General features: G+C 36.3%; 1 protein-coding gene across 3 annotated transcripts in view; it reads right to left on the bottom strand.

Moving 5' to 3' along the window:
• ATL1 (atlastin GTPase 1) overlaps positions 1-26,340 on the bottom strand; it is a 139,863-nt gene that overhangs the window by 10,226 nt on the left and 103,297 nt on the right. For all 3 annotated transcript variants that reach the window (XM_058293446.1, XM_004454111.3, XM_004454110.3), the window contains 2 exons: positions 5,629-5,721; positions 4,393-4,531 (listed from right to left, as the gene is read on the bottom strand). In XM_058293446.1, the coding sequence (XP_058149429.1) occupies positions 4,393-4,531; positions 5,629-5,721 (232 nt within the window). The remainder of the gene's footprint in view (positions 1-4,392; positions 4,532-5,628; positions 5,722-26,340) is intronic.

Raw genomic sequence — 26,340 nt, forward strand, 5'->3', positions numbered from 1 at the left:
CTTAAAAGTACCCATAAATTTCCTTATAAAATTGGGATGTATCTTATATACCTACAAATGTGGTAATTATTAAAGTAACCAGCATATAACCACATAAACTGTATTAAAATTGTGTTCTCAAAAAATTATTTGCTTCCATATACTTAGCATTAGTCATAATCTAACTTTGTTCTCAGTGGGACCAATGCCAGGTATTCCAATTTTGGATTCAGAAAAAAATGACAATGTATTCATAACAGATACAATTAGTGAGCTCTTGCCACCAAGAACACAGTAAATACATGACCCAGAGTATCTGCAGACCAGTTCGGATCAATATACAGAAGCATGCTCCCATCTCAGGGTCTCTGCACTTATTCTTGCCCCTGCGTGGAGTGCTCCTCCCCAAGACTCAGTCGTCTACTTCAGGTCTTTGCTCATAGTAACTCAGTGATGTTCTCTCTGCTCACCCTTTTTAAAAATTATAACCCCCTTCCCCCTCTAGGCCCTATCCTTGTTCCTTGCCTCATTTTTCTCCAAAAGACTTATCACTACCTAATTAATATACTCTGTTGTACTTATCATTGACTGTCTCTTCCTACTATACTGGAAGCTACATGAGGACAGGGATTTTTATATTTTGTTCACTGCTGTTTTCCTGACATGTGGAACAGGGCCTGGCACACAACAGTCACTCAAATTTTGACTGAATAAATGTTATATTAAAGATTTAAAGATACAGATATCTTGTGAAATAGCATACTAGTAAAGTAAGTCCCTATGACACATGAATAAGGCACTTACACAATATCCATATCTAGTGTCTAGACTACCTGTTTTGGAAGGAAAACATGACTTAAGAAGTAAGTGAGGGAGTGGATGTAGCGTAAGTGGTTGAGCAACTGCTTCCCATGTATGAGGTTCTGGGTTCAATCCCCAATACCTCCTTAAAAAAATGATGCTTCAGGGCTGCTTAGTGATACTAGTGGGTAGCAGTTTCCTACTCACAGACAATGTCATCTATGTTCTTAGATGAGGACTAAATACAAATTGGAAAAGAAGCTAAGCTATTCGATTATGTATCTGAGGCTGTACCATCCTTATTGGGTGTTTTTGTATTTGAAAAAATCTGACCTCTTTTAGGCTGATCAAATGGCATGTATAATTGGATGGTGTTTATCTTAAAGTACATAGAGAAAGGATGGTTAGTAGAGAAACTTGCTGAAGAACTCAAGTTTATAAGATATAACTATTCATTTTTCAAAGTCTGCTATTTGGAAATCTCATTGGTATCCAAAAGTGGTTATCAAGATGTATTGGTCATAGTAGATAAAGCAATTTGGGAACTATTAAAGGCATAGTATTAGGTCAAAGCAATGCCTGGTCCCTGAATTGATTTCTTGTACTGTAATAAAATTATATAAAGAAAGCCCCAGGGACTTCTTATAGGAAAAAACAAAAAATAAACCATGCCCTATTTATATTCTTACTCCCTCTTAAGTTTCCTCTTGATACCTTTTGAAATTTGAAATTCCTACCAAGGCAGCCAACCCAGATAGCCCATCAGGCCTTAGTTCATTACATTTAACCTAATACAAAATAAAGCCCATGTGCCCTAAACCCACTGTTATAAAATGGACAATCCTTTGCCCAGTCACGAAGAGTCAAACTAACTTCCTTTTCATGTCTATAAAAATCATTTGCCATCCCTAGATGCTCAGAGCTGCTTCCATTTTTGCAAGTGATCTGACTTCTTTGCTACAACTAAACTTCTGGTATCCTGAATAAAATGCTGTCATCTGCAAACTTGACTTTTAACTATCGAAAATACTTTAATGTAGTCTAGTAAGCAAGAAAACAAAATGACCAGAAAGCCTGCCTTGATTAAGACTTCATATCATTCTTTTAGGGTCATTTCAGGGAAGAACTTGATGGCAGAAATCTACTCCAAATTAGTCAAGGTGCACATACCAACTTCAGTTACAAGCACAAATCTGTTTTGGTTATTTGCAACACAAAGTTTAAAAACACCATGATTTTTTTGCAGCAGATCTGAAATTATCCCAGGAATCGATGGAATCCAAGGAAGTAGCCTAAATATCACACACAAGCAATCAAACAGAGAAGTGCATGTTAAAGATGTTCTGAACTAGATATTCTGAACTGATTTTTAAAAAATCATTTGACATCTCAATTCATGTTCAACAACAAGATTGAGAATTGCCTCTACTGCTTTCACTCATATTTAGAAGGGTAACTGGTTTTTTTCTTTTTTCTTTTTATTTATTTCTCTCCCCTTCCCCACCCCCCTGCCCCCAGTTGTCTGCTCTCTGTGCCCATTCACTGTGTGTTCTTCTGTGTCCGCTTGTATTCTTGTTAGCGGCACCCAGAATCTGTGTCTCTTTTTGTTGCATCATCTTGCTGTGTTAGCTCTCTCTGTGTGCGGCAGCACTCCTGGGCAGGCTGCACTTTTTTCATACCAGGCGGCTCTCCTAACAGGGTGCACTCCTTGTGCGTGGGGCTCCCTTGCACGGGGGACATCCCTGCGTGGCACTTGCACACATCAGCACTGCAGGTGGGCCAGCTCATCACATGGGTCAAGAGGCCCTGGGTTTGGACCTCCCATGTGATAGGCAGCTGCTCTATCCGTCGAGCCAAATCTGCTTCCTGAAGGGTAACTGTAATACTAACAAACTTTGACCAAGTGCAGCTGTTTAATAAGTAGGTATGGATGATTATTCAAGATGATGTTCTGTTTTCTTCAATAATTTTTGTCATAAAACACTAGGATTCTGGGACACTAGGCCAAAGTGGATTATCTGTCACAATAAGTTAGGACATGATGCATGCTGTATAAGAACTCCAATGGCACTGAATATAATAACCAAGGAAGGTATTGTCTCAGGATTACCTTACTCTTGCAAGGAATCAGAAACACCTTTTTAAAAATAATCACCTTGCTATGGCATTTGGCTATGCTTTCTTGAATCTAACTGGAGCTTCCTTAGCAGCTCTGCCACTTACGATATGCTTACCTGATAGTTTTACTTACAGTAAAATAAAACAGATAAACCTCAAAATAGGATAAATCCCTTAATTAAGATTGTGTTGGCTATGCTAAAAGAGGTATTCAGTAGGCAGTCAGTTAAATAAAAAGTGGCCGAATGAATGTGATTCAATACTTTTGATCCTTTTGATTGCCTATGTGGAAAACTATTAAATTAATAGCAATTAAATGTAATCATAGTATTGTAAGTTTTAAATAACACTGGATATAGTAAAATAAAGAATAATTGCAACATGAGATCATGAATAAATATTAATTATAACAATTACTATCGCTAATGAGATCAAAAGGTTATGTGCACAGTATCAAGAGGTCTTCGTGCTCACTAGTGGGTTTGAATTCATGAGGGGTCAGTGAAACTACCGGTCTTGGCATCCATGCATTAATATGTGCTTACTGCTATCTTTTCTGCTGTATAAAAGCAAGATAATTTAAAACATACATACGAGCAATGTTGATGATTGAGAAATTTGGGACTTTATTTATGATACTAATTGCCAAAATTAAATAAGGTATCAGAGTAAAGGATATTGGATACAGGGAAAAAATAATACTTTTGCTTTTCAAATCTGCCAGTTTCTATAAAATTGGCTACAAGTTATGCTGTCCTTTTTTTCTTTTTTAAGTAATTTTAAATCCTTTTTAAACTATGCTGAAAGACTTGTTAGGTCACTGTCTTACTCCTGGCAAAATGCAGAAAATTAAGTATTTGCTACAGTAAATTAAATATCAGAATTCCAGAGCCTACTTCTAGACTTGCTTTGGAATCATAAACATTAGTCAGGTCTCCACTGAAAAAATAATTACATACCATTAATATATGCTTCTAGAAAAAAACATGCTAGTGATTTTTGTTGTTTTTTTTTAAAGAAACTACTCTTCATCCAGAAGATTTCATTTTTAGTGAAGTCTTTAGTAGCAGTTTGAGAGCCTGGTTTCAGTACTATGTGTGTTTTTTTTTTTTTCATTCCCTTCATAACTTAACATTCCCAATAGACAGACATCTATTTTTTCCCTTTTAACATAAATAATAAAAATAAAGACATTAAGGAACATTTCTCTGTACACAGAGGTGAGTAGGAAGCTCTGTGATTGAGGGTTACTGCCTCCCAGGTGAATGTAGAATTAGCCTATTTTCTCATTCAATGTACACAATTCAGCATCCACAGTATGCCACTGCTCACAAAGGAGGCTTTCCAGCACCAGCCCAGGATTTCTCCTGACAATTTCTAATCATCAATCTCACATCAGTAGGTAAATGATACTAGCAGCCCTAGGCTCAGTGGATAAAATGACATTTTCATATTCAGACTAAATAATGCAAATCTATTCATTAAAAGACAAACCTTTCAACTTTCCATCAAAGTTTGGATTGGTGGCGACTTTTAAGCCAGGATGAGGTAGCAGAAAACAGGAAATTTTGGTGAAACAGGAATGGATGTGTTTTCGAACATTCTGTAGTTCTTCATGCTGGTTCCCTGAGACCTGCAGTAAATCATTCTGAAGTTGAAACTACTTTCAACATAAACTGGATTCCAAAGGAATTCTTTGGCATCTTATATTTGCTATGTCTGTCTGGTACCACAATGATAAAAATGACATGATGGGCTGCTACTAAAGAAAGAATAAAGTTGTGGGTGAATTTGCCCACATAGTTATATTCAAGTATCACATACACATGGCATAATTATTACAATTAACAAGTGTTTACCTATACACTAACTCAGATAGATATTCCAATTTTTTATTACAAATTAATGGGGTTTTATTCTAGCTAGTTCCTACATACTCAAATTTTCTTTAATTCATAATACTCCTAGACATAAACAGGTCAAAAGATATTCCTACCTTCTTTCAAGAAATGCTAAAGACAACCTCTTGTCACCATCTAAATACTCAAAAGGCATCTGAATAATTGGGTGTTTACTTGTAAGCTAAATCTCACCTTCCTGCCTCCTTTTTTACATACATTTCACAATTTCTCGAATAGACAAACTATTCTAAAAGTAAACATAAAGCAAAAGAGGTAAGCTCAGAGATCCACAATTATTAAGGAAAATTTTTTAAATTTTTTTTCTCATTTTTGAGCAGGTACTTTATTTGTGTGAGATCTGTTAAATGTAAACAAAGCTGAATGATCATGACATAATAGCAAGTGGAAGCCTTTCTAATTTTGCCTTGTGAACTATTAGCAAAATGTTCCAAGGTAACAGTGGGGATTTCAAAATTAGGCATTTCTGTTAAATTGCCTTTTAAACCTCTACTAAATAAAAAACATGAAATCTATATATTTTCACTATTGGTATTGAACTAATTTAATTCTTCAAAGTAAAAGTTTTATCTTTAGAAATAAATAATTGTTTTATAGATATCTACAAAAAATTTTTAACTATCAAAATTATTGATAATATTTTAAATTGTAACTTAAGGTATTTTTAAATATCAGTCTTAGTTTATTTATACAAATGCAATGAGGGTCAAATGAGATTGTGGCTATTGAATATTCAGCAAATCATTCAACAAAAATAATAAATTCTAGATTACCATTGGTGAAATTTCATGCATCTAAGTATCTAACAAACCTTGAGGCGTTTCTCCAAGAATTTGGCACCACCATCAGCTCCATATGAAAATTCATATGGAAAACTCCAGTCTCGAACAAGAAATATCAGACTCTAAAAAAAATATGAAGAAAGGATTGATAAGGGGACCTTAAGGTTCCTTCCTCTGCCTTTTATTAAAACAAACTAAAATGATATTATTGGCATTTGAATATTGTTCTTTATGACATTTTGGAATTAAAAAGTCAACATAAACCCTTAGAAGCTTTTTAAGCAGTTTCTTCCCATGACATCATCCTATATAGTTACACTGAGCGTGAACAGAAGACTGCCCACAAACTGCCAAGATGAACACACCCCACTGAGAGATGAGAGACAGATAGCCCTAAAAATGGCTGAACAGTGCTGTGTAGCTATAATTGGATTTTGTGTAAAATGTGTTCCTATGAGTCCTTCTTTTTGATGATGGATAAATGTTGGCATAAGATATAAGTTCAGCCCTGCTTAATAAAAATACTACATATACATGCTCATAATAAAAATTCAAGCCATGTAGCAAAGTCCAGGAAAAAATTTTTAAAATGCACCCCAAATCCTATCTCCTTGGTTAGCATTTGGAGCCATCATCCAGTCATCTCCTAGGTAGAAATATACAAATGGAGGACTGGAAGGAAGGAAAAAGGAGAAAAATAACTTTATATAAAAAATGGGATCATTTTATATGTGGCATTTTAAATAAAAGTATTAAAACATTAAATTAAAATATACTTGACTACAACAGACTAAAAGTGAACAGATGGATAATCCATGCCGAGTGGCAATGCTCCAAAATGTGTTCATTAATGATAATGAATGTACTACACTAATGAAAGAATTGTTAATGTGAAGAAAAGTGGGAGATGTGGGGAATGGGGCATATGGGAATCCCTTATATTTTTTATGTAACATTTTATGTAATCTAAGCATCTTTTTAAAATAAATTAAAAAAACATTTTTTTAAAAAGTAAACAGATGGCACTTAGGCTGTACTGAATTTTAGATAAACAATTTTCACCATAAGAGGTTCTAATAGATTCCTTTGGAATTATGAAAAATATTTTGGAAAACATTGAGGTTGGAGTCGTGTTTGTTTATATTTTTTATTGAAATGTAGTCTACATACAAAAAACTTCCTTCCTTTCTTCCTTCCTCCCTCCCTCCCTCCCTCCCTTCCTCACTCCTTTTCCCACCCTCTTATCAATCTATCTATCTATCTATCTATCTATCTATCTATCTATCTATCTATCTATCATCTATCTACCTACCTATCCCTGCCTTATAAACATTTGAGAATAGGTTGCATACATCATACTCCTTTAACTCAATACTCCCATGTATATTTTTCCAAGAAGAGAATATTCACTTATGTAAACCTTAAGTACAGTTATGGAGTTCAAGAAATTTGCCATTGATACAAGGCATATAGTCTATATTCCACCTTTTTTGATTGTCCTAATAATGTCCTTTTAGGCATTTTCTCCTACATTATTAGATCCAGTCCAGGATCATGTATTGTATTTAATTACCATTGCCTTTTTTGTTGCTCTTTTTGTGTGTGTGAAAACATATAAACAACATAAATTTTCCCATCTCAACCACTTCCAAATATACCATTCAGTGGGATTAGTCACATTCATAATGTTGTGTTGCCCTCGTTACCATCCATTACCAGAACTTTTGCATCCCCCTGAACAAAAACCCTAAACCCATTGTGCATTAACTCCCCATTTCCCCTAACCCCTGTCCCTGATAACTTGCTCACTACTTTATGTCTCTGTGTTTGATATTCCAGCTATTTCATGTAATGGAATCATACAGTATCTGCCCCTTTGTGTCTGACTTATTTCACTCAGCATGATGTCTTCAGTTCTTTTTCAAGGCTAATGTTTCATTGTATATATATACCGAAATTTGTTTACGCATTCATCTGCTGATGGAGATTTGGGTTGCTTCCACCTTTTTACTATTGTGAATAATGTTCTATGAGCACTGGTGTACAAATATCTGTGTGAGTCCTTGTTTTCAATTCTTCTGGGTATATACCTAGAAGTGGGGTTTTGGGGTCATATGGTAGTTCTACATTTAACTTTTTTCCACAGTCGCTACATTATTTCACATTCCCACTAACATCTTATGAGGGATCCTATCTCTGCATTCTTGCCAACACCCATTATTTTCTTTAAGAATAGCCATTCTGGTGGGTGTGAAGTGGTATCTCATTGTGATCTTGATTTGCATTTCCCTAAGGGCTGATGATGTTGAGTATCTTTTTATATGTTTATTGGCCATTTGTACACCCTTTTTGGAGAAATAAAGGTCTTGGTCCATTTTTAAATTGGGTTGTTTCTCTTTTTTACTGTTTAATTGTGGACATTCTTTATATATCCTGGATATTATACCTTTCTCAGATATATGGTTTCCAAATATTTCTTCCCATTCTCTTGGTTATCTTTTCACTTTCATGATAATGTCCTTAGATGTACCAAAGAGTTTAATTTTGATAGAGTCTTGTTTTTCTTTTTTTTTCTCATGCCTTCAATATACAGTCTAAGAATCCACTGCCTAATACAAGGTCCTGATGATGTTTCCCTGTGTTTTGCTCTAAGAGTTTTAAAATTTTAGCTTTTATATTCAGGCCATTCATCCATTTTGAGTTAGTTTTTGTATATGGTCTGATAAATAGTCCACTTTCATTCTTTTGCATTGGATTTCCCAGTACCATTTGTTGAATGGTTCCCAATTGAGTGTACTCAACTTCCTTGTCAAAAATCAGTTGGCCATAGCTGTGTGGATTTATTTCTGTGGTCTCAATTCTATTCCTTTGGTCTATATGTCTGTTCTTATGGCAATACCACACTGTTTTGATTACTGTAACTTTGTAATAAATGAAATAGGGAAGTGTGAGTCTTCCAACTTTGTTGTTCTTTATCAATATATTTTTTTCATATGAATTTTGATGATTAGTTTTTCCATTTCTGCAAACAAGAGTGCTGGAATATTGTTTGGGATTGTGTTAAATCTGTAAATACTTTTGGGTAGCATTGATATCTTAATGATATTAACTATTCTAATTTTTTTAAAAAGATTTATTTTATTATTTATTTCTCTCCCTTTCCCCCTGCCTCCCACCCCAGTTGTCTTTTCTCTGTGTTCATTTGCTGCATGTTCTTCTTTGTCCGCTTCTGTTGTCAGCGGTGTGGGAATTTGTGTTTCTTTTTGTTGCGTCATCTTGTTGCATCAGCTCTCCGTGTGTGTGGCGCCATTCTTGGGCAGGCTCCTTGCGCGTGGGGCTCCCCTAAGCGGGGGAGCACCCCTGAGTGGCACGGCACTCCTTGTGCGCATCAGCACTGTGCATGGGCCAGCTCCACACAGGTCAAGGAGGCCCAGGGTTTGAAACGCAGACCTCCTGTGTGGTAGGCGGATGCCCCATCCACTGAGTGAAGTCCACTTCCCTTAACTATTCTAATTTATGAGCTGGAATATCTTTACATTTATTTAGGTCTTCTTTAATTTCTTTCAGTAATGATTTGTAGTTTTCTGTGTACAAGTTCTTTACACCTATTTAATTTCTACATAGTTTATTCTTTTAGATGCTATTATAAATGGAAATTTTTCTTGATTTCCTTTTCAGATTGTTCTTTAATGGCATATAGAAACACCACTGATTTTTGTGTCTTGCTCTTGTACGCCATCACTTTGCTAAATTCATTTATTAGCTCTAGTAGCTATCTTGATGGGTTTTCAAGACTTTCTGTATATAGTAGATTGTCAACTGTGCATTGAGATAGTTTTACTATTTCCTTTCTTATTTGGGTGCCTTTTACTTCTTTTTCTTGCCTATTGCTCTGGCTTGCTTGCAGTACAATGTTGAATAGCAGTGTGAAAACAGGCATCTTTGTCTTCTTCCTGATCTTAGGGAAAGCTTTCAGTTTTCACCATTGAATACGATGTTAGCTTTGTGGTTTTCATATATGACTTTCATCATGTTGAGGAAGTTCCCTTCTATTCCTAGTTTTTTGTTTTTATCAAGAAAAGGTGATGGATTTTCTCGGATAGCTTTTCTGCATTGATTGAGATGATCATGTGATTTCTCCCCTCAGTAGTCGTGTTTTTTAAATGCATGTATCACCTTTACCTCCTTTCTCCATGAGAAAAGTAGCATACTTACTTACTCTTACCACTCTTCCCTTTCATCTGTTATTTTGTTAAATCATGATACAACACCAACAACAGTTTGACAATAAATATTTAAAATGTGATGAACATTGAAAAATATCATAAGTATATGTGAAAATTGTAAGATAATTTATAAATGTGCTACTGCTAAGTGCTTCCATATCATCCTGTACTCCTCCTATTATAGCACTTATCATACTAGAATTTAATGGGCTACTTTCAGTTGTAAGTAATAAAATAAGACATTTATGGGAAGCATATGTGACTCAGGCAACTGAGCTCCCACCTATCACATGGGAGGTTCATGGTTCAGTTCCAGTGCCTCCTAATGAAGATAGTGAGCTGGCATGACAGGCAGGCACAGCAAGCTGATACAAGATGATGCAAAAAGAAACACAAGAAGAAAACATAATGCAAGACACAAAGCAGGAAGCAGAGGTTCCTGGTGCCTCCTAAAGAAAATGAGCAAGACAGCGAGCTAATATAACAGGCAGATGCAGCAAGCTGTTGCAACAAGATGACACAACTTGAGACACAAGAAGAAAAAACATAATGAGAGACACAACAAAGCAGGGAATGGAAGTGGCTCAAGGGATTAGGTGCCTCCCTCCCACAATGAAGGTCCCGGGTTCAGTTTCTGGTGCCTCCTAAAGACACAAGTGCAAACAATGAGGGGGTGGGGAGAAATAAATAAAATAAATCTTAACCAAAAAAAAAAAAAAAAGATGTTTACTAGCTTAGACTGGAAAAGAGAGAATTTATTATTGGCTCAACAACTGGAAAGGTCAATGGTGTGACTAATTTCAGTAAGATTCAGGGCATTAAGTGATGTCAAGATTCTCACATCATGATAACATGGGTAGATTACAACTAATGTAATTTATGGACGAAAGTTAGCAGTAATAGTGTACTATTTTTGTAGCAATGGCAAAGAAGATATTATATCAATTCTAAGGGACAGAAATAGTGGGGCATAAGGGAGTATGGGATTTTTCCATTTGGAGTAATGAAAACATTCTAAAATTGACTAAGGTGAGGACAGCACAACTCTTTGAAAATGAGAGCCACTAAGTGAACATGTTGAATGGACTGTACAAAGCATGGGACTGTATAACATAGGGAATCCAGTGGTGGAAGATCAACTATGGTAAACAAGAAATATGAGATCATTCTCTCATGAACTATAAAAAATATACAATTCTAATATGGATGTTAATGATTGGGTGGGTTGGGGGAAAAATACACCAAATATAAGATACAGTACAGTTAGTAGTAATTTTTTAAAAAATTTATTGAGTATATCACTCATACATAAACATACATAAATAATAAGTGTATAATAATAGTTGTGAACTTACAAAATAAACATATATAACATCATACAGGACTCTCATAACTCACACTACCACCAATAACTTGCATTGTTGTTAAACCTTTTTAACTAATGATTAAAAAGCATTGTCAAAATAAGTGGTAATATTTTTACAATGCTCTTTCATAGTTCGTAACAAATGTTTCACAACAATGCAAGGTGTTAGTGGGATGTATGGGAGCCCTGTATGATGACATGCATATTTGCTTTGTAAGTTCACAACTTTTACTATACATTTATTGTTTATGTATATGCATGTATGAATGCTGTGCTTCAATAAAATTTTATTTTTAAAAAAAGACTCTGTGGGAGTGGATGTGGCTCACTTATTTGAGTGCCTGCCTCCCACATGGGAAGTCCCAGGTTTGGTTCCTGGTGCTTCCTAAAAAAAAAAGCAACAACAAACAAACAGAAGAAAAAGCCAACTCAGGGGAGCCAATGTGGCTCAGTGGTTGAGCACCAGCCTCTCACAAAGTTCCAGGTTCAATCCCCTGTCCCAGTAATTGGTTAAAAAAAGACCTTTCTGACTGGCTCTTTCTACATTATGGTCAAGATGAGACACAGATTCACATTCTACTAGCTTAGCAGCACCAGTGGAAATCAGTTTTTCATGATAGCTATATCAGGAAATTTCCAGAGATTGGCCCACTTTTGATAGTGTGCCCAGTCCTGAAAAATTCACTACAGTCAGAGTAATGGGATGGTCTGATTTGGCGCCTTCATGAAAGGGGATGGCTGGCATCAGCTTCATCGGAACCGAAGAGCATAGATTGTCCATTAAAAAGAGGAATTCTATTGCCAGAAGAAAGGGCAAACTGGAGACTAGAGAGAAAACAAAAAAACACAAAAAACAATAGATACCCACTCCAGTACTCTAATGGTATGGCTTGTTAATTATAATTATAGACTGTAAGACTTCTGAGGGCAAACACTGACTCTTTCATGTTCATGACAGTTCTCAGGAGCTTGACAATGCCTGCACAGAATCAGTGCTTAATATGAACATGTTGAATAAATCATTTCCTAATTTTTTAATTATCAATTTTACTATGTTGAGGTTTAAAACATTTACATTCTGTCCAGAAGTCATAATACTTTCAGTTGTTTGATTTTAGTGGAATATCTGATTGGATTCAGTGCTTATCACAAATACTTTCATTGCACTTCTCCATACCTGAGTTTTTATTTGGATTCAGATCTTTGGCTGAATTTTGTCAAATAGTTTTTCAAGAAAAGATAGGGTTACTATATTTCCTGAGTTCTCAGATTCTTGAGAATATCATTCATTGGTTTTATAGCAAACAAATTAGTTGGATATGAAATGCGTGGCTGACACTTTCTCTCAAAATTTTGCAAGTTATCAGTCATCGGTCTTTTCCCATTGAATGTAATTAAGAAGAATTCTATGTGAATTCTTTGTCCTTGAAAGTTCAATAACTTTACTAGATATATTATGTTGACTGTACTATATTGTTTTTTCCTAGGGACATAGTAGGAAGATTCAAATTTTATTTGAGGAAAGTTTTTTTCTATCATCTCTTTAAATATAATCTGCCTATTATATTTGGTTTTTTATTTTTTTAAAGATACTTAGATTATACAAATACCATATAAAAAATATAGGGGTGGGGAGGCGGCTGTGGCTCAATCAGTTTTGCTCCCCTCTACCATATCGGAGGCCCTGGGTTTGGTTCCCGGGGCATCCTTGTGAGGGCAGGCTTGCCCACATGCTGCAGACAGCTGCGGGCCCGGCTGGCAAGCACCAGAGTGCCACCCAGCCCATGGGGGAGGTGGAGATCTGACTTAGCAAGGTGACGCAACAAAAAGAGAGACAAGCAAAATCACAGAAGAGCACATAGCAAATGGACACAGAGAGCAGAAAGAAAGCAAGCTGCAAGGGGGGGTAGGAGGGGAAGTAAAAATAAATACAGACACAGAAGAACGCACAGCGATTAGACACAGAGAGCAGACAGCACGCAAAAAGCCACAAGGGGGGGGGGTGGATAAAAAATATAGAGAGAATTCTCATATGCCCCACTCCCCACACTTCCCATATTTTCCCACATTAACACCACCCTTCAGTAGTAAGGTATATTCATTGCAATTGATCAACGCATTTTGGAGCATTGCCACTAAGTGTGGATTAAAGTTTACATCGTAGTTTACTTTCTCTCCCACCCAATTCTATAGGTTATGGCAAGATGTATAACAGTCTGTATCTGTTGTTGCATTGTCATTCAGGACCATTCATAAGTCACCAATCCCCAGTGTTCACATGCTCCCTGCCTGTTACATTTGTTCTATCTTTTCTTCAGAAGTTCTCATTATGAATATACAGTATACAGGAGGGTGTGAATCCAGGTTTTGTGGAGCCTGAAGCTTATATTATCAGTGGAAGTCCTCTTTAAGAAAAAGAACACTAAATTAGGCTAGAATGTGAGTATTTATTTAGAATGAAAAAAATAATTACAAATCTTAAAAAGCTGACACGTAAAAACACACACAACAAACCGGGAAAATAACTTCGAATAGACCTTTATAATACTTTTTCCTCTACAGTTTTTGGATGCAAATGCTTTGATCACCTCTTCATATGATGATTTTGAAGTATTTTCTGTTAGGAAGCTAATTCAGTCTTTCCTCTACAAAAGCCAGTTCTTTAAAATTATTGAGGGTTTAGAAATGTTTCAGCTTCACAACTTAAAACTGGTAATGTAATATAAATTTTTATGATCATTGTCAAATTTGGGTTATACTCCAACAATTTTCTTTCATATACTAATTAAAAGATTTCAGAACATACTGTAAGTTTTCTTCTGCAGTGACAAATATTAAATATTCTTAGCAGTTTGTCATTTACATCCTCATTATTGTAGTATATCATGAGTTTTATTGTTCTCTTTGCTAATGGTAGTATTTCATGTCAACTCCTTAGATGGATTCTAAAACTGACTGTGACTACTCCAATACTACCCAACATGAGAGGAAGTAAGAATGGCAAGAGAAAGCAATTGTAACTGATTGCATGGGTTTTGTTTTTTTTTTTTTTTTTTATAGTACCAGGACAGGAATTGAGCCCAGGACCTCGTATGTGGGAAGCCGGTTCTCAACCACTGAGTCACATCGGCTCTAATGAGTTGGTTTTTTCATTTGTTTTTCCTATTGTTTATTTGTTTTTAGGAGGTACAGGGGGACTGAACCTGGGACCTCCCATGTGGGAAGCAGGCGCTCAACTGCTTGAGCCACATCCGCTCCCACTGTTGAATGTAAATATCTTAGTTTTGCAAATTTTACAAAAATAATGACCTCACAGGGTCTTAAAGGAGTTCCATGTATGTCAGAAATCATGAATCTTAAATTTCAATAGATTCATGATCAATCTGCCTCTGGTGATGTATCTTCTACATTTCTTCCATATTTGTTATCTTCTCTATAATAATTTATGTATCTCTTTTGTCTTTTCCATTTTGTTTTGCATGTTTTCTTGAGCCTGCCTCCTCTGATCTCCCATGATTGAGTTTTCAATCATTTTACTATATTTTGTCACTTCTAATATGCCTTGGATCTACACAATGTTAAGTTTTCCTCTTCTGTTTCTTAACCATACAAAGAAATTTTTATCTTCTACTACTGTCTTGTCTTTTTTTTTTTTAAGGAGAGCTCATGTTTTCTGTTTTTCTTTGAGAGTATACTAGGCCATCTGTTTGAAATCTTGGTCCATTTTTAAACTGATTCCTCTAGCAATGAATGTTCTTCATCTCCACTACCCGCCCCCCCTTTTCTAATGTCAATTTCCTCTTTCCCTTTTTATTTTTCAGTGTCTACACTTAAGTTCTTTATTCATTTCCAATTATTACTCAACCTTATTTTGAATTTGTCCAGTCTTTTGTAAGGTAATAATTTGGGATGAGACAAAGAGGAGAACAAAGTACGATACTTTGAAATCCTATTTTGATTTTCTATTTCTAATTTCATTTACAAGATTTATTTCCTTTGTGTTGTACATATTTTTCACGGTTTTTAGAGTTCAAGGGGACAGTACATCTTTCAACAAATTTCTATAAGTCACAGGCTTTCTGTATTGCTTTCTATACTCTTCCTCATCTCCTTCCTCCATACTCTGCTTTACTTCCAGCAATATCTTCATTAGGCTGAAGAAAATACCAATGCATAGCATGAGTTTGCCTTCACCTTTTCCATGGTATTGCATTGTCAACCTGTCTTTCTCCAGCAATATTTTCTACTTCTCATGTGATTGCTCCACATCTTAGGGTTCTAATAAAATAATTTTTGGATGAACATTTTAGGATCGTTATATCCATTCATAGGTCGATCAGTAAGTCTAAGGTGGCTCACTACTCTTCCTATTCCCAGTCTGGACTGTTCTATTCTTGCAGGTATGCTTTTTTTTTTTTTTTTTTTTTTTTTTTAGCTACTCCTTCTTCTTTTCTTTTCTTTTTGTTTGCTTTTCTCATGAAAAAATTAAACATGTCCAATCTAGAAATTTTAGAAAATTACAGGTAAGCAAACATAAGGAAATAAAAACCACTCTTTCCAAGGGTCAATCCTGATCTCATTTTTATTTATAGTCTTCTAACCACTTTTCAATGAGGTATGCTTGTGTATGTGTGTCTCTGTGAGCATGTTTGTGAAAACACTGGAGCAAAACAACTGAAAAAGAGCTCTGTATCTTGGTGATTACATATATTGAAAGGGTTGGAGAAAAATAAAATGCCATTTAGCTTAAGAACTTGTGAATTATCTGGAAATCAAGTAGATTTCAGGAGTGGAAGTATCGTTGGTCATTTTTTAATATCTAAGTTCACACAGATTTCTCCTATGAATATCTTCTATTTTTAAAGAGGCAATTGTACAAAGTCTCCTATTTTCCACATAGGATATATTCTTTGTTTCAATCAACTCTTAGTACAGGGGCAACTAGGACAACACCATTTCCCTAGACAAAGAATATGGGATCATTCCATTTTGTTTATATATATATATACACACATATATTTCTCTATAAATTTTTAGTCATAGTTTCTTCCACATCTCCAATAACATATTTTAAATCTGTCTCTAAGTTCTAGTCATTTCTCATTTTCACATAAATTCATACATCCAGGCTGAGCCTGATGAGATCCAGGGACTCCTCTACAGTGTTGGTAGTTTGTTGGTCCATGACATGTTGGTCCATGTCATTCTCCATGTTTCAAACCCTGCACCCTTTCTCTCCTCCTCAAGAAATGTATACTTTTTAATTTTACAAAAATGGGACCATCCTGTGAATATCATTTTGTGGTCCGCTTTTATTTCTCTTGAGAATAGATTAAGAATGCTCTACATATCAAAATCTAGTTTTATATATCTTTTTTCTTCTACTTTGAGAGCCAGTACAGTATGGTTATTAAGAACACATTTAGAAGGTGCTTAGATCCCATGGGGCAGATGGATGAAACTGTTTTGCTTATCGTTATAGATACTCTTTGGTTTTTGGTATAGGTGTTGTCTGTTATCATCCTTTTCTGTTAGCTGTCCTAGGAGAGTTTAAGCACCCTCTTAATCAGAAGCAGAGTAGGCATCACCATCCCCAAATCCTCAACTTTGACAAATGAACAAACATAAGGCGGGAATGCAACTATGGACTAAAGTAGACTTATTCTAGTAATGGAAGAACTTTTAACATTGATATAAAGACAGTGGTCACCAGAGGTTCTAAGGGGAGGAAGAGGGAAAAGAGGTGTAACATGGGTATTTTTGGGACATTGGAATTGTTCTGCATGGTATTGCAATGTCGGATACAGGCCATTATACATTTTGTAAAAACCTATAAAATTTAGTGGTGCAAAGTATAAACCATAATGTTAACTATGGATCATGGTAAGTAATAATGCTTCACTATGCATACGTCAATTGTAACAAATGTACCAAACTAATGAAAGTTGTTGTTAATGGGGTAAAATGTGGGAGGAGGAGGGAGTGGGGTATATGGAAATGCCTATATTTTTGATATAACATTTATATAATCTAAAGCTTCTTTAAAAAGAAAAGAAAAAAGAGAACACATTTAACTGTGGAATCAGATAGCCAAGGTTAAATTCTTGGCCATGCGATGGTCCATTGTATGCCAGGGCAAATTTCTCAACCATCTGTTGTCTCTGTTTCTTCATCTGTAAAATAGGGTTGCTAATGATAACTACCTCACAGAAGTACTAAATAAGATGATACATTGAAGGCATTTATAACTGTGCCTAGCATGTAGTTAGTTCTGTTAGCTATTAAGTTTTATTTTAATGGCCACCTAATATTATAGAGCAAGGATTAAGCATAACTAATTTTGCTAGTCTCCTATTGCTGTATATATATTTAGGTGTTTTCTAGTTTTCTACTATTATAAGCAATGCATTCACAAACATACTTGAAGCTGAATATTTGCTTGCACCCAGAAAGATTTTATCAGGGATCATGCTTCCCAAATTTGAACAATGATTAGAATTATATGGAAGGCTTTTCAAAGTACAGAATTCTGGTACACTACTCCAGACATATTGAAAGCAAAATAATAGTAGCTTTCATTTATTAAGTGCCTAATATATTGTAATCACAGTACTAGAGATTCTATATATGATGTTTCATGCATACCCACAACAACCCCAAGACATAGGTTATCATTTATTATGCCCTTCAGAGGAGAGATAAAAATCACACCTCCACTCCCGCTTCAGACATTAAGTAACTTGCCCCGAAGTCACAAAGCCAAGAGATGCAAGAGCTAGCATTCAAACCTAGTACTGACTTCAAAATCTATGCTCCTCTGTCACAAAGGTAAGTATAAAACATGTAACTAACAATTTCATGAAAAATATCTAAAAGCTGATTTAAACAGGTTTTCATAAATTAGATACTTCAGATTTCAGCTTCTGAAAAAATGTAGGAAATTTAAGAGAAGTAAAAGTGATTTTTATGAAATTAGATACCATTAATATTTCTAAACATTTATATGTTCTAAGTTTCTAATGGAATCTTTGTCTTGCCCACTGTTTTAGTTTCTTGGCTGCTAAAACATATACCATACAACAGATTAATTTAAACAATGGGAATTTATTGGCTCACAGTTTTGAGCCTATGAGAAATTCAAAATTGAGGTGTCAGCAAGGCAATGCTTTCTTCCTCTATGGCATTCTGGGACTAGCTGCTGTGATCCTTGGTGCTTGGCTTTTCTGTCACATAAGTGTGCATATGTTGGTCTCTCCTGGCTTCTCTTTCCATCTGCCTCTTACTCTACCTCTAATGTACTCCAGTAATCCAGATTAAAGCCCAACCTGATTCAGTGGGTCCACATCTTAACTGAAGTAACATCTTGAAGAAATCTTATTTACAATGGGTCCACACCCACTACAAAATGGACCAAGACCAAGAACATGTTCAAACTGGGATATACAATTCAATCCACCACACCCATTACAAATGAGGTATCTCTTTTAAGTATCTTAATCTACAGATCCTTCCTCCCTTTCTTTCTTTTCCTTACAATTTTATTGTTGAAGAACCTGGGAATTTGGCCTGTGGAGTTTCCCATAACCTGGATCTTGTTGGTTACATATTTATAGGACACTTCGACATGCTCCTTTGTCCTTTGTATTTCCTGCTAATTGGCAGCTGGATATACAAGCTTGATTTGACTCAGATTTTATTCCTTTGGCAAGGCTATAGGAAATGGAGTGTTCTTTCACCAAGAGGCACATAGTGCATGATTATCTCTCCTTTTAAGAAGTTACTAGCTGTTGTTGCTTAATGCTTAGATCTGTTAATTCACTGGTGGTTGCAAAATGACTTATCAATTCTTTTTTCACTTAGTAGTTGGAATACTTTTATTTTTTTATTTTTTGAATACTCTTATAAAGAGAATATCTACTATTTGATTATCTAATGATATGGTTCATATAGAAAGAGAGGATAGGGGAGTGGATGTAGCTCAGTGGGTGAGCGCTGGCTTCCCATGTACGAGACCTGGGTTCAATCCCTGGTACCTCTTAATGTAAAAAGAAAGAAAGAAAGAAAGAATAAATCCTTGATTCTTTTTTTTTCCTCCATATTTACCAGGGCTTTTTGTTTGTTGGTTGTTTGATTGGTTGGTTTTGTTTTGTTTTGTTATTTAGATACAGGGGCCAGGGATCAAACCCAGGACCTCATAAGTGAGAAGTTGACACTCAACCACTGAGCCACATCAGCTTCCCTGAGTTGATTTTTTCACTTTGTTTTTGCTTGTTGTTTGTTTTGTTTTATCAGGAGGCACTGGAAACCAAACCTGGGACCTCCCATGTGGGTGGCAGGTGCTCAACTGATTGAGCCACATCTGCTCCCTGTTTTTACCAGTTTTAAGACAATAAATTGCTTCTTTATATTCCCAGAAGGTGATAATTAGGCATTATTTTAAATATCATTGTGAATTTATAGATTTAAGCATATTTGATGGGTTTTAGTAGGTTAAAATTATTCTTCTTAATTAAATTGATCTTGTACATTATTGGCCAATGGGAGCCTCTTTAAGTTGGCTTCTGAGTCCTTCTGACATGACCATAGTGGGTATAACAAGTTGTTCCAAGCTCATTTCCCGCTCCAGACTTAGAATCAAGCATTTCTTTAAGAGGCATTCGTTTATTTTAGTGGAAAGATGGTACTTGAAGACACAGTCTGGGGTGTGCTACTAAGTGGTCATTGTTTTTAGGTCTTTTCAGTGGGCAGAGCTAAGATAAAAATATATATACATGATACAATATTTCATGAATTCATATTGACATTTCCAATTAATTCAAAACTACAGAGTTTTTACTTAACTTCTATATTACATTTGTATCTCCTTTCTTCATCAAGAATCTTGGTTTTTTAGGCACAGAGGATGACTGAATTAGAATATCCCATAAATTACTATTTGTTTTTATGCTACATTACATACCTAACGGCCTCAGAATGGCAATACCAATACTACCAGCAACTACTAAAAACATTTAATGAAAGTATTAAAAACATTTCTTTGGCATATGCTCTCATCTTTCTTTCTTTATTGTAGATTGATTTACATTATGATGCTTTCTACCATTTTAACCTTCATTTAGTCTTAGTTCTACAAGAAAATGTATTATGCTCATGATTAGCCCTAAGGTCAATATCTCTCTAGTCACTTTGGTTATCTGGTGTTCATTCTCTAGTAGATTTCTCACTAAAGGATCATGGAAAAAACATTTTTAGCATTCGTGCATGTTAGTAACAGCTTGTGCTCTGTATAATTGAAAGTCAATTTTGCCTGACATAAAATCCTTGGCTTACATTCCTTGAACAAGGACACATCTTAATTTGTGATTATGAACATCTCTTGTTTCACAGAGATGAAGCCCTTTCTTCTACCCTACATCCCACCATTTTTATTTTGTTGATTCTTGTGAGGAAAGTAGAGATTTTTGTGGTGAGGAGAATAAAAAATACTTATAATAAATCTCTTTAAATAAAGGCCCAGTTCCAACACTTTTGTCAAAAGAAAATATAAAAATTTATATTTAAGTCACTTCTGCCTAAAACGTGTACTTTGAAAACAGAGGTTAGCTTGGAAGCTAGTTTTGCAAAATAGAGGTTAATGAACCAGAATAAAAGAAACCAAGTATGTGGATTTGGCTATATTTGCAAATTTCTTGGTAGAATTTACTCTCATTTCTTGCTCCTTTCCATGAGGCATCTTTCAAAGTTGACATAATGAGGATCATGTGTAGAAAAGAAGCAAATATGAAACTTTATTTTTTTCAAATTAGCAATCTAGGTAGTAATCATAATATTAATGCCAGTGTTCAAACTCCCAAATTCCTGGTCTGGTGCCCTTATACAATGATGTGCTGGTAAACTGGTTCTCCAGGCCCTCAAAAAACCATGGTTTGCAGCATTTCCCAATTTCTGTGATGTAAATACTCCCACCACTGATTTCAAGCTACTAACAGTTCAGTAAATCACTTGTCTAATTCCTGAATCTTTAATAATTAGCTCTCATTGATTGAGAGCTATAGCTATAGCATTACTCACTGCCCCCACCCCATCCTAATATAATTTGTATGTCTTACATTTATCAAGTATGGAATTTTATGAATTTCAGTCCTTATTTAAAAATCCATCAGTTTTTCTAAGTGCTGAAATTTGATTTATCAAAAAATATAGGTAAAGGTAAGAATCAAGAATAGCAGTTAGCCTAATTTGCTCAGATAGCAACATTTGAAGTCATAAATACTTTAAGAATTAAATTCAATCAGGCAACTTGGGCAAATAATGGATCTGTCTATGCATATCCTGAAAATGCATATATTTTTTAAAAGTTCATGAGAACTGTAAAACTTTTGTTAACTTCCCTTGAAGACTATCTCCTCAGGAAATTATTCAAAAGGAGTGTTAAAGTACCACTATGAGTAATAGTGAAAAAATGAAAACAATACAAACACTTAGCAATTGGGAATGGCTATATAAACTATGGCATATTAATATGGCCTTTAATATTATATGTATGTGGAATATATTGATATCTGTGTTGATTATGTCAGTACAAAGAGTTTATATGAAATAATGTTATTTGAAAAATAATGCTAGGCCATCTTGGACCCTGGCGGTGCACGTAGGGTTTCGGGAAGAACTGCCCGACCAGCACTGAGGTCTCTTGTCTTAGATTTGATTCTACAGCAAAACAGTTCTCCAAATTTCACATAATTGAGTCTCAAGTAAAACTCAAGTTTCCTGATGTCCTAATCCTGTGTACACAGATAGAGGGAGATGAAAGCTGAGACACTTATGCATCGGTTTGCCAACAAATGTTACATAGGATACCCAGTAATTCCCATCTTGTTTTCAATGCTCCAGATCTGTAATAAAAGTGCACCCTGCTCCCCCCCCATCAGATCTTGAAGATTTGAAATTTTCTACAATTTGGAAAAATGTTCCTATTGGAAAAAATCACTTTATGTTCATGGTTATTGTATCATTGGGATGCTTTTTGTTTTTGTTTTGTTTGAAACTATAAAATATGGCAAGGTTAATGATTTTGGTTAATTAAATAAATTTAAATGGTAATGTAAGTTCAAGTAAAAAAAAAAAAAAAGGAAAAATAATGCTAAATTTATGTGCACATCCATTATAGATGTGTGAAAATACTTCCAGGAAAAGACTGATAGTTCTAGAGCTAGTAAATAACTATACTGGTTTTTAACTGTTTAATCCATCAGTTTTATAGCTATGATAGAAATTAAACACCAGAACTGGTTTTATTTTTGTTTGTTTTTTTTAGGAGGTACTGGGGTTTGAACCCAGGACCTTTTATATGGAGAGCAGGTACTCAACCACTGAGCTATATCCTCTCCCCCAGAACAAGTTTTAAACCATCCAACAACTCACTTCAATCAATATCCCATTGAAAGTCAACAAATCAGTGGCAGCCTCATATCTTAAAAGCCAGTCAATTAGTGGAAGATTCATTTCAGAAAATTCACTAAGGCTAATGTTAATCCATTTCTTACCTTTATAAACAACACCAAAATATGCTTCTCTTTCAACAACAAAAAACACTTCTATGATTGTGAACCAATTGTTATCTCTGTAACCCATGCAACCCTCCAAAAACCTCTTCTATAAATCCCTACATAAGCTCAGCAGTTTGCTCTGCTTAAAGAGACTAAGCCTTACCAGTATAGCTCTTCTTTACTTAATTAAGCAATAAATTTAGCTTTGGTTTTTATATCAAATTTTGAGTGATGGTTTCATTCTTTGACAATTCTGCAAGTCCCACTGAGATACCCGCACTCTGGCAGCATTCTCTGTGACCCACAGACAAATAGATACACTCTCCTTGTTCCTTGGTCCCGAATTTCTTTTTTTTTTTTTTTAAAGATTTTTTTATTTACTTAATTTCCCCCCCTCCCCTGGTTGTCTGTTCTTGGTGTCTATTTGCTGCGTCTTGTTTCTTTGTCCACTTCTGTTGTCGTCAGCGGCACGGGAAGTGTGGGCGGCGCCATTCCTGGGCAGGCTGCTCTTTCCTTTCACGCTGGGCGGCTTTCCTCACGGGCGCACTCCTTGCGCATGGGGCTCTCCCACCCGGGGGACACCCTTGCGTGGCACGGCACTCCTTGCGCGCATCAGCACTGCGCATGGGCCAGCTCCACACGGGTCGAGGAGGCCCGGGGTTTGAACCGCGGACCTCCCATATGGTAGACGGACGCCCTAACCACTGGGCCAAAGTCCGTTTCCCTCTTTTTTTTTTTTTAAGATTTATTTATTTATTTTTCTCCCCTTTCCCCCCACCCCGGTTGTCTGTTCTCTGTGTCTATTTGCTGCGTCTTTTTTTTTTTTTTTGTCTGCTTCTCTTGTTGTCAGTGGCATGGGAATCTGTGTTTCTTTTGGTTGCGTCATCTTGTCGCGTCAGCTCTCCTTGCCAGCGGCGCCATTCCTGGGCAGGCTGCACTTTCTTTCGCGCTGGGCAGCTCTCCTCATGGGGCGCACTCCCCACACGTGGGGCTCCCTTAAGCGGCATGGCACTCCTTGCATGCATCAGCACTGTGCTTGGGCCAGCTCCACACGGGTCAAGGAGGCCTGGGGTTTGAACTGCGGACCTCCCATGTGGTAGGCAGACACCCTAGCCATTGGGCCAAGTTCGCTTTTCTCCTTGGAGACTTTTGCCCAAAGACATTCTTTAGTCAAGGTTATCCCCTGTGTAGGGGAGCGCCACATGCAAGGAGTGCGCCCTGTAAGGAGAGCTGCCCAGTGCGAAAGAAAGTGCAGGCTGCCCAAGAATGGCGCCACACACATGGGGAGCTGACACAACAAGATGATATAACAAAAAGAAACAAAGATTCCCGGTGCCACTGATAAGGATAAAAGCAGTCACAGGAGAACACACAGCGAATGGACACAGAAAGCAGACAACTGGAGGGTAGGAAGGGGAGAGGAAAAAAAAAAGTCTCCAAGGACATGGGCAGGAAAATTAATCCTTTCTAACCCATGATAAATCTTTATTTTTTATACCTATATAAAAAGATTAGTCCTGTGCCTTGATCTAATAGCCAAGGTTTATCCTCCTATCCTCAGAACAGTTGAAGCTTTGGCTAATTATTTGAAGTATCTACAGATCTGATTAGGATCATCTTTAAATCTGATGGTTCCGCATGTAGTATAGTTTCCTAACCAAAAATGCCCAATATTTTTTGGTTAGTCTTAACAAATGAAATACTTTTGTGACAGTTTGAAGTTCTTTTCTGAATCCCAGAAAAGGTTATGATTTTTAAACTACCATTCCTGCTGGTGTGGGGCCCTTTGATTGCGTTAAATTCAGTTATGGGGTCTTTGATTAGATCACTTTAGGGCTTTTGATTGGACTACATCAGTAGTCATGTATAAACTGAGAACTGAAAGCAAAAACACACAAAAGAGGAAGAGAGACACACAGAAAAGGGAGTGCTGCCATTTTGACCAAGCCATGTGAGATAGATGACTCCAGGTTCACCTACAGTTGCAGAAAGACAGAGAAGCTCCAAGAGACTCAAGAAGTTGAGGTCCAGGGAGAGATGCCTCATCGCCCATAGGGGAGCGCCAAAAGAAAATAGAGACTGGCAGAATCGCCATCTTGCCTCACCACAAGAATGTTAGTGCCTACTTTTGATGAGAAAGCTCTCTGATGATTTGGACATTTTTTCAGCCTAGGAACTATAAGTTTTTACCCCAAGTAAATCCCCTTTATAAAAGCAAATCCATTTCTGGTATTTTTGCATTGTCAGCCTTTGGCAAACTAAGACAAATGTTATTTATATATTTATTTTTATACTGCCATCTACCAGTGTAACAGTTTAAATTCAGCAAATCTATTACCCTTACCCACTTGAAGGAGAACATCATGATTGTGTTTCTGCAATTCAAGAAGGGATCATGGGAAGGGGACTTGGCCCAATGAATAGGGCATTTGCCTACCACATGGGAGGTCCGCGGTTCAAACCCCAGGGCTCCTTAACCCGTGTGGAGCTGGCCCATGCGCAGTGCTGATGCGTGCAAGGAGTGCCATGCCACGCAGGGGTGTCCCCTGCATAGTGGAGCCTCACGGGCAAGGAGTGCACCCAGTAAGGAGAGCCACCCAGCGCGAAAGAAAGTGCAGCCTGCCCAAGAATGGCACTGCATACATGGAGAGCTGTCACAAGATGATGTAACAAAAAGTGCTGTTGATAAGGATAAAAGCAGTCACAGAAGAACACACAGTGAATGGACACACAGAGCAGACAACTGGGGGGTGGGAAGGGGAGAACAATAAATTTAAAAAAAAAAAAAGAAGGGACCATGCTCAGTACAAATATTTTGGACATTCACACCAATTTATGACTTAATACTGTTTGTTTATTGGTCTTATCTTGAAGATATAAAGAGACAATTCTAGATCAGATATGTAGTGGCTTCAACAGACCTTAAATTCAGATTCTTCAAATTCTGAGTACAATTAGTTTACTTATATGAAAACTATATACAATCCCAAAGATATGTACAATACCACTTTTAGCAAACATTGATTGAATTTCTGCAGTTTGTAAAGTATTAATAGATGCTCTAGATTTAGATCAACTACAAAGCTCCTGTTTTTAAGGCATTTCTAATATAGAGAGATGGGACGTGCCCATGAAAAACTAAGACCACAAGATATACCTCAATAAGTGGTTAGCATTAAGAGAGGGTAGAGAGGCACTAAAGGATATTAAGTACAAGGATTTTAACCCTATGGCCTGGGTTGGAGGCCAGCTCTGTAACCAAAAGAGCTGTATAACCATGGGCAAGTTAATTAACAACTCAAGCCTCAGTTTCCTTATCAGTTAAAAAGGAATAAAAAAGGAGAAATAAAACATTACTTATTCCATAGAACTATAATTTACAATTTGAGTAGTGTAACAAATACATAGCACAATGCCTAGCACAAAAGAAGTGCTCAATAAATTATTATTATGTAGCTCATTTAGATATTTCACGTACTCAAATGCGGTCTATACCACTGACCTAATTCTACATAGCCAGATGAATACTAATTCTAATTCATACAACTCTCAGATCTCCTAAATTGCTCTCTGGGAAGAACATTGGGTAGTGCAGCTTTC

This window comes from Dasypus novemcinctus, chromosome 3, assembly GCF_030445035.2.
Source record: "Dasypus novemcinctus isolate mDasNov1 chromosome 3, mDasNov1.1.hap2, whole genome shotgun sequence".
Classification (NCBI taxonomy): Eukaryota; Metazoa; Chordata; class Mammalia; order Cingulata; family Dasypodidae; genus Dasypus; species Dasypus novemcinctus.